Below are 13,663 nucleotides of genomic sequence, written 5' to 3'. Positions count from 1 at the left end.
CTCCATGCCACGCTGCATTAATACCACCTCAGCAGTGTCACATGCTGATCGCCTCCATGCCACGCCGCATTGATGCAGAAATTCATGCAAAAGGAGCCCCGACCAACTATTGAGTGCTTATACTGGACATAGTTCTCAGTAGGCCAACATTTTGGTATGAAGTCATCTTTCAAATTGGGATCATATAATATTCTAATTTTCTGACAGACTAAATTTTGGGTTTTCATGAACTGTTCCCATAATCATCAACATTAAAAGAAAAACAATGCTGGAAATAGATCCCTCTGTGTGTAATGAATCTATAGAATATATGGAGTTTCACTTTTTGAATTGAATTACTGAAATAAATTAACTTTTTGATGATATTCTAATTCTTTAAAAAGGGCACAGTGAGGAGCTCATCAGTCATTCAGTATACCATGAGAATATTATAACAGATATTTTTATTTTATTTTTTTATTTCACAAAAAACAAAATACAACAACTAATGCTATTTAACTTATTTTAGTCCCCCTAGAGGACTTGAACCACCGATCATTGAATCACTTGCATGATATACTGCAATACTAATGTATTGCAGTAATTCATGATCCGGACAGTCTCGCTCGCACGCATCTCGCTCTCGTGCGCTTTTTTTTAGTTCAAACTTCCTTGGATGATTCATTTCTTATATATCTTCATAGTGGCCAGAGCTGGGCTGGGCTTTTATTTGCTTTTTTTGCAAAATTCCCTGCATATACAAAGACTTAACTAGTGAACCGCAGGTTTAAGCTGGCTGCCCAAAATATCAGGCAGCTGAATGTAGGGTGCCTGGCAGTCGGACTGATGGGGACCCTAGAGAGAAGGCTGTAGTAGTTTTCATTTCTGTGTTTTCAAAGAGAGGCACAGTCTGTATTGGCCCCGGTAGTAGTGAACGATCATATGATCGCCAGGAAGTCAGTAAGATTTGTTCCGGAACAATATGGTATGCTTTCAGGAGTCACTGCAGTTATCCCCAATGTTACACTTGTGTGAGAGATTTATCCAATTCATGAGTCCGTGAATATGGTGAACATGGCAAAATACATTCAGCGCAACTCGCTAGGTCTGAGCTGACCGGTCATCTTTACCGCGAGTCCTTATTAATATTGGTCATCCAAATTTTAAATAATGTGGTATGACCTTTGGCGTCCGGTGAATCCTTCAGACATGCACAAGCTACTTAGGACCAAATTACATCTATGGATCAGACCTATGACCAAACGGCAGAAGTAAAACAGACCAAGACAGCAGTAGCTTAAAATGTTTAATTTATAAAAACAGAACTTAAAAATATTAAAATTAGCTAAAAACACACTGCAATCCAAGACAGCATGCTAAATAAAAGACATGAGCTCGTCAGCAGAGGGGACTGTTACTGTTCATATGTAGAGTGGTGCAGGCCCCCTGCTGGTGAGCTGCAGTAATGCCGATTGTGCTCAGCAGAAAAAGAGTTTTCTTTATACCTTATATCAAATGCCCTGAAGGAAAAAGGAAGGGAAATGACTTTATCATGATACTACTATACATCATAATGGAACGTGAGAAGAACACCTGCGTCAATAACCTAATTTAAAAAGGGTTCTCCCAATCCTTAAATTCTTGTCAATCAGATGTTGGGATCCATAGGCGGTCACTATTGAATTGAAGCTTCTAAATCCACCGAATGATGAAATTACACCCCCCCCCCCATAGTTCCACCCAATTCTATCAAGTTGGGGGTGCACAAGTGCAGCCAGCTATCCGGCAGAAGATGGGGACTGTGGCATGCTCATTCTCGCTATTGGTGAGGGTCAAACCCCATTTGATCACTTTTTGACTTAAAGCAAACAACAAATGTCTGAAAAAGAATGATAATATATCGAATAAAGAACGAGACAGAAATAAGACCAGGGTGTCTATAGAAACAAAACGGTGGTTTTGTGGCTTTTAAATCTACTATCTTCTATTCCAGACAAATATACATGGTAACCGTGATCTCAAATCCTAGAACGTATAATACCGCTGTGTAGTTAAGAGGTAAAAGTGACATTTTCGGAGCTGTGTTGTACCGCCTCTATAAACAACCATTAATCTTACACGCTCTCACAGGGAACGTGCCAGTGGTGCTCTAAACAACCATTAATAATCGACTTATTGCCAAACAGAATATTGTAAAGCCATCCATAGCAGAAAGGCCTGCAGAAGAAACCTGAGGAGTATGAGCGGTTGTATAAGTGCACCCTGTAGACAGCAATACAGGACCGCAACGTGTAAAGCAGCGCAGAAGGCGCAGCAAAGTAGCCGTGACTGCACATATGGCCATGGATAGGACCGTGCAGCCAATACTAGCCTGTAAGTCAGTGGATATGTACACCGTCTATTCACAGTGATCCTCAGATATCACAAAATAAAACCCAAGCACTAAATCGCATGATCCTCAGGATTCCGTAGTCCCCGCTGCTGATGCGGTCTGGACTAGACGTCCCTGAACAGTGGTGTGGTTTTCTGCAGTCTCTGCACCAGGACGGCATTCTGCAGCCGAGCTTCCTGAATGGTGACCGTCTCATCCAAAAGGTCCCGCAACGGGAAGGAGGTCGCCAGCGTGAAGGGGATCTTCTCTGATTTACAAGGGATGCGCTCTACAAAATTCCTGATATCGCTGATCCTGAAGAAAGAAAGGAGAGGTATGTACAAGAAATCAGTAACTCACATGTCATATGCATATAAAAGGACACTTATTACTGAAAATACAAGTTACAATATTGGGCGTTCGTTTCCTTGTAAACCTTGCTTTATGTCCACACATGCTCAGAGTTCAGATATTTAAAAGCCCAACAAGTAATATGGAGGGCAAGTTTCAAAAATTGCTACTTTGTTTTATATATAAATCATGTAGATAACATGGTAAAAAAAATATTAATATATATATATATATATATCTATCTAGGCCCCCTGCTGGACAGATCTAGTACTGCTACAGCCAGATGCCACACTGGTCCCCAGCTGTGTGTATTCTGACTCCATGACCAGGCTGTAAGTTGTAGGGCCCTTGAGACAATCTCACTGTATATGTCTGTATTGAACCGGTACTCACACCAAGACACTGTCAGATAGCGTCAACTCAGCTGAAGAGGCACGTGGGAAGTTTCCAGAGAAGTTTATTTTCAGGCTGAAATACTTGTAATGTACACAAACCAGCAGGTGAAAAGATGATATTTTGCCAGAGTTGAGCAGGAGATGACCACACAGTATGGGAACCATGAGGAAAGACAACTAGGCACAGAAAGAAGGGAGGAGCTATTACCTCAGAGCCTAGCTACAGGGAGATAGCAGGGACAAAGTAAATAAAGCAAAGCAACTGCAATAGGAGCATATAACATAACATGACAGTGAATAGAAACCTAAGTCGAGGGACATGACAGTGTGGATTGCCATAGATACCCTGCGGTATGACTTATGCATTGGCTGCAATAAGACCTCCACGTGGGCAATACTGCAGATCTATCCTAACCCCCTGAACACTGATATTATAGCAAATGTGCAGTGTTTGGTATCTATCTGCAAGTGACAAAGCAGCGACAAAGTTCTATGCCTTATACATGGAGAATCCCTTCGATCACGGCTGACTGCCAAAAGTTATTTTAAAGGCGTTTTCCCACGAGGGATATTTTTGACATATATACAGGATATGTCATAACTGTCAGATAGTTGCGGGTCCCAGAGGTAGGACCCACATCTATCTCTAGAATGGGGCCCCCTAAACCCATTCTAACTTTGTGCTCTGGCTGATTTCGGACCACGAAGGTGAAAACCGCGTAGCTTAGTTCCATAAGTCCCATACAACTGAATGGTAGTTACGAAAAAGCATAGCTGAGCTGTTTCCGTAACTCCCGACCATGTAATCAGGAAGTGGCCGGGAGTCAGCCGGAGCACAGATTGGTAGAACGGGGCTTAAGGGGCCCCGTTCTAGAGAAAGGTGCGGGTTCCAGAGGTGGGACCCACATCCATCTTAAATTTATGACCTATCCTGTGGATAGGTCAAATGTCCCTCGTGGGGAAAACCCCTTTAAGTCCAGATTCACTCGAACTAGCACAAACTCTGACTTAAAAATCTGCTGTTTTTCACATCAGAGTTGTACCCGTTTTTTACAGATCCCCATAGACTTGAGTCTATCGAGGGATCCGTGAAAACTGAAGAATAGGACATGTTCTATTTATCAATGGACCCTTCACAGGGTCCGTTGAAACAACGACCGTGTAAATGGCCCCATTGAAATACACTAATCCGTGTGACGGCCGTATTCTCCATTCGTGTGAATAAGCTCTAAAGGGGTTTACCCACAACGGACATTTATCACCAATCCAGTCAATGTCTACAGTGCCGATGGAAACCGCTGAGGGCTGAACTGGGCTGTTTCCATTGGGTCCATAGACATTGAATGGAGCAGCAGCGCACCTGGGTGACCGCTGCTCCATTCAAAACCCTCCTCCCTATGATCGTCCAGTGATTAGGAATGACTGTCGGGACCCCTGTTCTACTGATCGGTGGGGGGTCCTAGTGGTGTTCACACAATTATCACCTATCGTGTGGATAAGGGATGAATCTGCTTAGTGGGAAAACCGGTTTAATAAGGCATGAACCCTTTCATTGCCAAGGACGTATGTAATAGGTTATGACTTTAAACGACTGCGGAATATAAGGTATAGCACTTAGATGGTTTCATATTAAAGCCCAGAATCTTAGCTTTCAAAACGGCACCACAATCTAGGTACAATATTGGCGGTGCTACGCTCGTTGGAAATCAGGTAGCGGGATAAAAGTTTTACTTCGCAGTTTTGTGTAAGGGAGGGGGAATCTGCAAGTGAGGGCCAGAAGAAAGATCACAGCCCGTTACTGTCATCTCCTCCCGGTCCAGCATGAATGCTTTGTATGTAGTATTTTCTATATTTTACTAGACTTTAACGTAACATCTGGCCGCTGTGTTTTTGACCCAAGAGAAAAGCAGTAGAAAAATGGGAAAAACGCAAACCGCTGTGGGTCTGATGGACTCATTAACACCTTATTCACACGAAGGTGTCAGTTTTGCGTGCTTAAAAAAACAGAGCGTTTTTCTTGCGTTGCAGTTCTGTGTGACATCCGTGTACGCATTTTTTTTACGCACGTACGTCATCCATATGTCACACGTGTCGTACGTCAGCAAAATAAACAGAAGGCGGTGGCTTTTTCTCATCATTTCTTCAGCAACTGTTGCGTGAATCACGCACAGCACATGTATGACGTCCGTGTGCTGTCCATTTTTTTCACGCACCCATTGACTTCAATGGATAAGTGATGCGCAAAAAACACACAACAGGACATGCAGTGAGTTTCACGCAGAAGACACATGAAAAACACTGAATGGCCCCATTGAATTGCATAGGTTCGTGACATTCGTTGTGTTAACGCGCGTAACACGGACGTGAAATACACTTGTGTGAATAAGGCCTAAGGCTAGGAACACGTAGCATAAACACTGCAGATTTTCCGCAACAGATTTCATTACAGTAGCAGAGTAGGAGCGATTTAAAATCTCATCCCCACAACGAGGGGGAAAAAAATAAAATTCAAAAAACTAGTCCAGAAGAAGAAAAAAAAAAAGTTTGATGCCGCAGCACGCCAATTTATGCTGTGGAATCGCTGATCTGTTGAAGGGTTTCTCGATAGAATTCATTTGAGTGGTAAAACCTGCAACAAAGTCCTATGTAGTGCGACTTATCCCGTGGAAACGCTGCGATTCAGCCACAAAAATCGCAAATGAAAACAAAATAAATTTGTATTTAATTTGAATCTAATAAATAAAGCTCATACTTACCCCCCTGCAGTAGTACTAGCAGGGCGATCCTCTTCTGAGCGCAGCCATTCATCCTGGCATGACGTTCCATCCCATGTGACTGCTGCAACAGTCACATGGACTATAGCATCACAGGAGGCTGGGCTATGCTCAGAAGATAGAGAGTTAAGTCGCCATGACTATGGGTGTGTACGTTTATTCATTTTTTTTTTTACTGCTGCAGGATTTCCGCAGCTAACATGGGGCCTGAAAAACCGCAACACAATTTGGCGTGGCTTTTCGGATGGAATTCCTAGCGGCAACTAGGGTGTATACGCTGTGTAGTTTTACGCACTGACACCGCTATATGCAGGTCCTAGAGGTGGGACGCGCACCTATCTCTATAGGACCCAGTCCTATCTTCTGCCGTTGGGCTCCAGCCACTGATGAGGTGGTCAGGTTTTTCCTAGAAACAGCCAAGCACATTTTGCTGCGCTGTTTCCTAAACTCTTGTAGGAGTGAGTGGAAATTAAGTGAATAGGTGCGGGTCCCAGAGCTGGGGGTATGCAATAAATAAGTATATACCAAGTCTCCACCTGGATGTGGCCACCTTGTCACGTGAAACGGCGGTTAGGAGGAACCACTTTCTCCCGACATGTGAAGGTCCTACCTCTGGAACACAGCCAAAGTTAGAGCTTTACTTTAAATGTAATAATATTAATTAAATTGCATGTACACATCTTCAGGGTGAGGTCTTGTATTAAAAATTCCCTTTAGTATGTAACACCGCCTATTCATGGGCAGTTGATGTTACACACACACACACACACACACACACACACACACACACACACACACACACACACACACACACGTAATAAAACGGCATTTCTGGATTACCTGTGTGTAGTGTTAAATTTCTGAACGATCCTCTTGCCATCAGCGAGCCAGATCTTGACGTTGGTCAGAGGCTCCCCAGCCTTCAGCTCAACACTCGGGAGACTTTGTTCACCTCCATCCTCCAAACCATTTGCTTTGGTAATGACTTTTGGGGTTGCACTGAGAGAAGAAAAGTAAAGACCTCAGAATAGATTCACTTTCTTTCCAGACTTCTCTATGATATCACTTTATGCACCGATCAGACAATTAAATATTGATTGACCAGCTGATCTAATACAGTGACACGACTGCGCCAATTACAGTAGTGTCAGGAGTTATAACAGGTTAATAGGGCTTCCCCAGTCCATGTTTGCCTAGATGTACATAACATAGGATAAAGTCAACCCTACAGTAAAGTAATACGTTTTTAAAGGATTTAAAAATAAATAAAAAATGACCAGAAAATTAAAAACCACAAACTTGCGAACAAACTTCCAAATACAAAACATTACGGCCGGAGATAAATTGTGGTCATGTGACCGTGCAAGAAACCATGGATGTGGTTAAATCATTAGAAGTACATCTGCCCATGTCCTAAACACACATATGACCTCCTTAAAGAGGCTCTGTCACCACATTATAAGTGGCCTATCTTGTACATGATGGGATCGGCGCTGTAATGTAGATTACAGCAGTGTTTTTTATTTAGAAAAACGATTATTTTTGACGGAGTTATGACTCATTTTAGATTTATGCTAATGAGTTTCTTAATGGACAACTGGGCGTGTTTTACTTTTTGACCAAGTGGGCGTTGTGGAGAGAAGTGTATGACGCTGACCAATCAGTGACCAATCAGCGTCATACACTTCTCTCCATTCATTTACACTGCAGATAGCGATATATCTATATCTCTATGTGCAGCCACAAACACACTATAACGTTACTGCAGTGTCCTGACAATGAATATTCATTACCTCCAGCCAGGACATCATGTCTATTCAGAATCCTGTCACTTCTGTAGCGTCTGATATTTACGATGTAACCTGTCATTTAAAACGAGATTACGCTTGCCTTGCTGTAAATATCAGAGACGCTACAGAAGTGTCAGGATTGTGACTAGACATGACGTCCTGGCTGGAGGTAATGTATATTCATTGTCAGGACACTGCAGTAACGTTAGTGTGTGTGTGTGTGTGTGTGTGTGTGTCTGCACATAGCGATATAGCTATGTGCTGTGTAAATGAATGGGGAGAAGTGTATGACGCGGATTGGTCACTGATTGGTCAGCGTCATAGACTTCTCTCCATAATGCCCACTAGGTCAAAAAGTAAAACACGCCCAGCTGTCCATTAAGCAACTCATTAGAATAAAGCTAAAAGCGGTCATAACGCCGTCAAAAATGATCGTTTTTCTAAAAAAAACACTGATGTAATCTACATTACAGCGCCGATCACATTATGTACAATATAGGCCACTTATAATGTGGTGACAGAGCCTCTTTAAAGAGGTTGTTCCAAGATCATATGTTCTATCCTAGCCACAGAATAGGTGATAACACGCTGATCGGCGAAGGTCCGACCGTGGCACCTCCACCGATCATGAGAATGGAGGTCCCATTTCTTCGAATGAATGGAGCGGCAGGTCGAGCATGAACCCAGCTGCTCCATTCTCCATGGCACTTCAGGAAATAGTCGAGCACTGTACTCCATCACTGACAGTCCCAGTTAGTGGATAAAACAGCAGTGCATATGCTCAAACTGCAGCTTCATTGATTCGGAGGAACGGGACCCCCAATCTCATGAGTGGTCGGTCCCCCACCGAGCGGCATGTTATCACCTATGTAGTGGTTAGAGGATAATATTTACGCTTGTGACAACCCCTTTAATGTCTAACCACCATGGATGATAAAGTCACAGCAGTCATGTGCACTATGAACGATCCCCATAGACAGAAATACACAGGGCCTTGTACAATCCTCACCTTCCCAGGCGGTGACCCTCTCCGGAGAACGGGTCCACATGCTTCTTTCTTATAAAGTAATGTTCACTTTTTCTGTCTTCAACATTAACTGACAATTCTTTCTTTGCGAAGGTCTTGTGCAACTCTGGTGGGAGCTCCCTGATAAAAGAAGAATATAAGACATCAATTCACCTTGTGTGACACCAAGGTAACAAACCAAAGACATAAAATGTGTATAGCATATTACATAATCCATGGAGCCCAATGTAACGATATATGTACAGCAGTGTATGGACGATGTGATCTCATGTCACCACAAATCAATAACCCACTGTTCAAGATCTCTCCTGCCTTCTCTTCTTACTGCGGAGTTTCTCCGAAAATGTTCCAAAACTCATACTAGAACTTTGTTTTCTAATAATTTTCCTGATTGGTTATTTTTGCTCAGTCTTCTGCTTCTGGCCTGAAGAAATCAAACCTAATACTGCAGTTGTGTGCTGGAAACAAGTGCCAGATTATCAAACTATCCTTTATCGGATGCCGGATTAAGAAAGTCACTGTATATGGATTAGGCTTTATTTACATACGCCCGGAGGAGCCGGTTAGGCGTTACGCGGCACGACTGGACACCACTACGCAAGGTCTGATCTCTGAGCACTGTATTAGGCTGCACTTACCCTTTCCTCATGGAGTCCATGAATTGACGATTTGCAGCATCTGTATAGTCCCTGAGCTGGCCGTCATTGATTGTAAACCCATTCTTCCACATCTTGATGATAACCTCTGCCTGAAAAGTGAAAAACCACCAAGTTAAGCAAACAAATACCCCAGTAGGCCATGTTCACACTTTCAGGATTCTGTCGAGATTTAGGCATGGATTCGGAGTCTAAACACTGACCGAAACCACGAACATTCTGCCAGCAATACATGTGAATGGGGTATATTATATATTTTACAATCTACAAAAGGCTCGTCATTGACACGGATTAGCTATATTGATTTACAATAGGGCTATAATTTATGTGCGGACCTAATGGGCAATCCACAGTAATACGTTTTGAAGACGTGTATTTTTAAAGAAATAGTCACCATTCCAGGTAATGCTCTGTGCAAGAAAAAGCGAGAAAAATCCCAGTATACATTACAGCTAATAAGCGGCAGACATATCCCCACAATGACCTAGAGATGCACGATGCATAGAAACTTCGATAATGTTTTGATACTCTGCATCCCCAAACTGTAGATACCATTATTTCATATATTTCGATACTTGGCTGTGCGGCCGCCCAGCTCAGTATAGTAACACATGAATGTATGAGAGCGGGGCTGCGGATGTGTGATACAGTCATTGCCCCGCTCCTGAGTCCTGATAACAAGTGCGCGGGGTCAGGATGATGTGATGCGGCCGGCGCTGCACTAATGAGCGGCGGCACTGAAACAGAACATGGCGGGCGCACCGCAAAACACCCCATGTTCTGTCCTCAGTGCCTGAACCGCCGCTCATTAGTGCAGCACCGGCCGCATCACCTCATGCTGACCGCGCACGCACTTCCTGTCAGGAGCGGGGCAATGGCTGTATTACACAGCTGCAGTCCCGCTGGCGGAGATCAGAGAAACCTCTAATCTCCGCCGTTATTCCCGTGAATGCTGCGATCACAGCGGACTGCAGTATTCAGGGGAAAATGAGAAGGGTGGATGCCCCTTGGATCGCGTCACAGGGAATTCCTGTGACGCGATTGAGGGACATACCATATATGGGCAGACAGCATAGGGTCCATTGAAGGACCCCTGGGCTGTCCTACCATATTTCCTGTTAGGACATACCTAAGTACGCCCTAACAACTGCCTGTGTACTATCAGTATCAGCTAATGTACTGTAATATAGATATATACCGGTACATTACTATCAGTATATAGATATATGCCAGTACATTAAAGTTTAAAAAATAAAGTAAAAACAAAGTAATGTTAAATAAAAATATTTTAATGTTTATTGTAAAAAATGTGTGTATAAGTCTCATTAAATAAAATACACATATTCAGTATTGGCGCGGCCGTAATAACCTGCACAACAATTTTCTCATCATTTATGATGTGTACGCTGTAAAAAAAATAAAAATAAAAACGGCTTTCTATCACTTATTGTGGGGCTCGAGGTGCGATGATGAATTTACCCTCCATGTGCCTCAGATTAATAGTAATTAACCCCATCATGTACCTTACATATTAACCCATTATGACTGAGACACATGATGGGGTTAATTACTATTAATGGGAGGCACGTGGAGGTTAAATTCATCATCACACCTCGCGCCTCACATCAGAAAATTGAACTTTTTTTTATATTTTTATTTTTTTATTATTGTTGACAAAGTATCGAACTGGTATTGAAATCGCAATACTAAACGAAGTATCGGTATCGAAGTCCAAATTCTGGTATCGTGACATCCCTACAATGACATAACATACCTCATCTTCGGGTGAAGCGTTAATGACGCCTGCGTCTCCTGCTTCTTCAAACAAGCTGTTCACAAAGGAGTCGCACCATTTCCTCTCGCTGCTCCTCCCCCTCATCCTGAAAACTCTGGAACAATACAAATAAAACAGAACCGTGATTTAGACGGGTAGTACAATAAACGCAGCATGTTCGCAGTTGTCAACCAACAGAGCAGAATAAAACGTGCGCCCTAATCCGGGCTGTGGTGGTCACCAAGGAATGACAATTCTTATTTAAAAATGAACATTTTTTATGGATGCCAAAAACACGGCAGCTGTAGAAAATAGAACCGCTGTCCTCCTATACTGCGCGGTATACTTTATTTTACTGGATGCCTCCGATTGTCAACGACAGTATGCCATACAGAAAAAACAAAACAAAAAAACGGGGTATGCCAACACATAAATCCCAAAAGGAGCCTCTTTTGGTACATATCGATCAATGGGGTCCTATTGATACATTTGGGGTACGATACGTCAAACCTACACTGCAATCTTACCCACTGCCAGGAAATCTCCTTCCGCAATAGTGAATTACGGCTAGTAGTCATCATCCAATCATTGTCAGGTTATTATATAAGTGGCATCCATTTATAAGAGCATTCAGGAGAATGACATGAATCATGCCATAACATTGTCACGATTGTATGACGGCCAGAACGAGTCACCGAATATCACTGCATCACATAAGTGAAACTCTATGAAGGAACTCCCCGCACCGGTCTTGAGGCTTCATGGCGTCAGTTTTGTCGGCTTCTCTCATCTTTGCAACGCTTCATCCTTCTGCACATGAGAAAAATTGGAATAATAAGTTAGACCATGTTCACACAGCGCTCACACGCTTATTCCCAATACACCATGCCCTAATCCATTACTGTGGAAAGCAGGAGAAAATGGGGAGAAAGCGGAGGCTGAAAAGTTTATTGATGTGCACAATAATGTAAAAGTGAATACCCAACTAAAAAAATAGATTTTATTTTTCTGCAGACTGTCTCCCCGTGTCGCACAGGTTCTAGGTTCTAGCAATTCAGGCAGCAGGAGAAACATATAATATATACAATATCACACAGACAAAACGTAGATCCCCCACCAGTCGCACCTCGATCCTAATATTGGCCATAAATGGATATTCCTGGAAACCCTGTCGTTTGTCTTGCTCGGTTCACCATGGAGCGCTGTGATCTAGGATGGATTTAGGCTGCATTCACACTAACAAGTTTCCCATCCGTGTACAACTGACTGCACACAAGTCAATGGGGCTATTCACACACATCCGTTCTGGTGTCCATAGTGAGAAGTTCCCAGCGTGTCCTATTCTAGGCCATTTTTACAGACTTGCCAGTTGGGGCTTATTCACACAAGCGTGCACAAATTGCGATTGCAAAAAAACAGACCATTTTTCCTGCATATGACGGTCGGTGTGTCATTTTTTCTCTCCTCTGTAAGCCCTTCCCGGTTTAACCTTTTCCCTGCATTTCTTTAGCAAGCGATCCAGACGGTACATGGATGTGCGCGGTCTGTTTTTATCGCGCACCCATAGACCATAACTGGAGATTCTGAGCTGCAAAACGGATTTGTGCAAATAAGGCCTTACGCCAAATGCACATGACGCATATTGGGTGCGAATTTGCCGCAGCGTAATACAGTACCAGCAAAGTAAGTGAGAATTCAAGAAATCTCATTGACACGTTACGGGTTTTTTTTTCGCATGTGAAAAAACCTGCGGTGCGTATTTTAAAATCCGCCGTATGACCTTATCTTGCGTTTCCCCTTGTGAATTGGGTCTGTCTAGCTTTAAATAAGCCTATCAAAATCAGCAGCATAAAAACACCTATGTCCGCATCAAATTGTAAAAACCGCACATAAAAACGAATTTAAAAAAACCGCACTATTAGGTGATTTCACTTGCGGAATTACCTGCAGATTTTCTGAACCAAATTCCACAACCTGTGCATTTAGCCTTAAAGCCTATGGGTGCGTGAAAAAAACAAAAACGGGCAGCATGCAAACTCCCGTCTGCCGGCTATTTTTCACCGATTAGTTGCGAAAGAAACGAAGGGGAAAAAAAAATAAACAAAATGAAACCAGGAATAGCTGGCAGAGGAGAAACACTGGTCACACGCAGAAACCACATTGACGACTGCGCTATGGATTCCGTCGAAAAAACGGAAACCTGTCGGAACGGTGACAAATGGAAACCATTAGCAATTTTTCCATCACCAATGATATCAATGGTGATGCAAACGGAAGCTATGGTTTCCGTTTGACTTTCCGTTGCGTGGTTCCAAAACGGATTCCTCCGACAGAAGCCCTGAACGTAAGGCGAACGCTGATGTGAAGCGGCTCTTGGGTTTGCACTGTGCGGCTTCGTTTCCGATCGGTTTTCCTCGTAGTGGTGTACGTGCTCAATAGAAAGTCTATGAGTCCATACACCGCTTGCTCAGCTTTCCGAGGACAGACGATCAGAAACGAAGCGGCACATCATTCACCCGAGCGTTTCTGCTGCTTTGTTTTAGCGA

At 43.0% G+C, this 13,663-nt stretch overlaps 1 protein-coding gene across 6 annotated transcripts in view; it reads right to left on the bottom strand.

Annotated features, from left to right (window-relative positions):
• Nucleotides 1-1,271: 1,271 nt before the first annotated feature.
• The window catches only part of LOC142759136 (UBX domain-containing protein 2A-like), a 46,044-nt gene continuing 33,652 nt past the window's right edge, over nt 1,272-13,663 (bottom strand). For 3 of the 6 annotated variants that reach the window (XM_075861013.1, XM_075861014.1, XM_075861012.1), the window contains exons 2-7: nt 11,864-11,927; nt 11,118-11,232; nt 9,326-9,435; nt 8,670-8,807; nt 6,711-6,869; nt 1,272-2,665 (exon numbers count right to left, since the gene is read on the bottom strand). In XM_075861013.1, coding sequence (XP_075717128.1) covers nt 2,476-2,665; nt 6,711-6,869; nt 8,670-8,807; nt 9,326-9,435; nt 11,118-11,232; nt 11,864-11,907 — 756 coding nt within the window. In that variant the 5' untranslated portion in view covers nt 11,908-11,927 and the 3' untranslated portion in view covers nt 1,272-2,475. Of the gene's footprint in view, nt 2,666-6,710; nt 6,870-8,669; nt 8,808-9,325; nt 9,436-11,117; nt 11,233-11,644; nt 12,570-13,663 lie in introns of those variants that run through there. The other 3 variants (XM_075861016.1, XM_075861017.1, XM_075861015.1) reach the window with 2 other exon arrangements.

This window comes from Rhinoderma darwinii, chromosome 4, assembly GCF_050947455.1.
Source record: "Rhinoderma darwinii isolate aRhiDar2 chromosome 4, aRhiDar2.hap1, whole genome shotgun sequence".
In the NCBI taxonomy this organism is placed as follows: Eukaryota; Metazoa; Chordata; class Amphibia; order Anura; family Rhinodermatidae; genus Rhinoderma; species Rhinoderma darwinii.
This window is presented reverse-complemented; position numbering and strand designations above follow the sequence as displayed.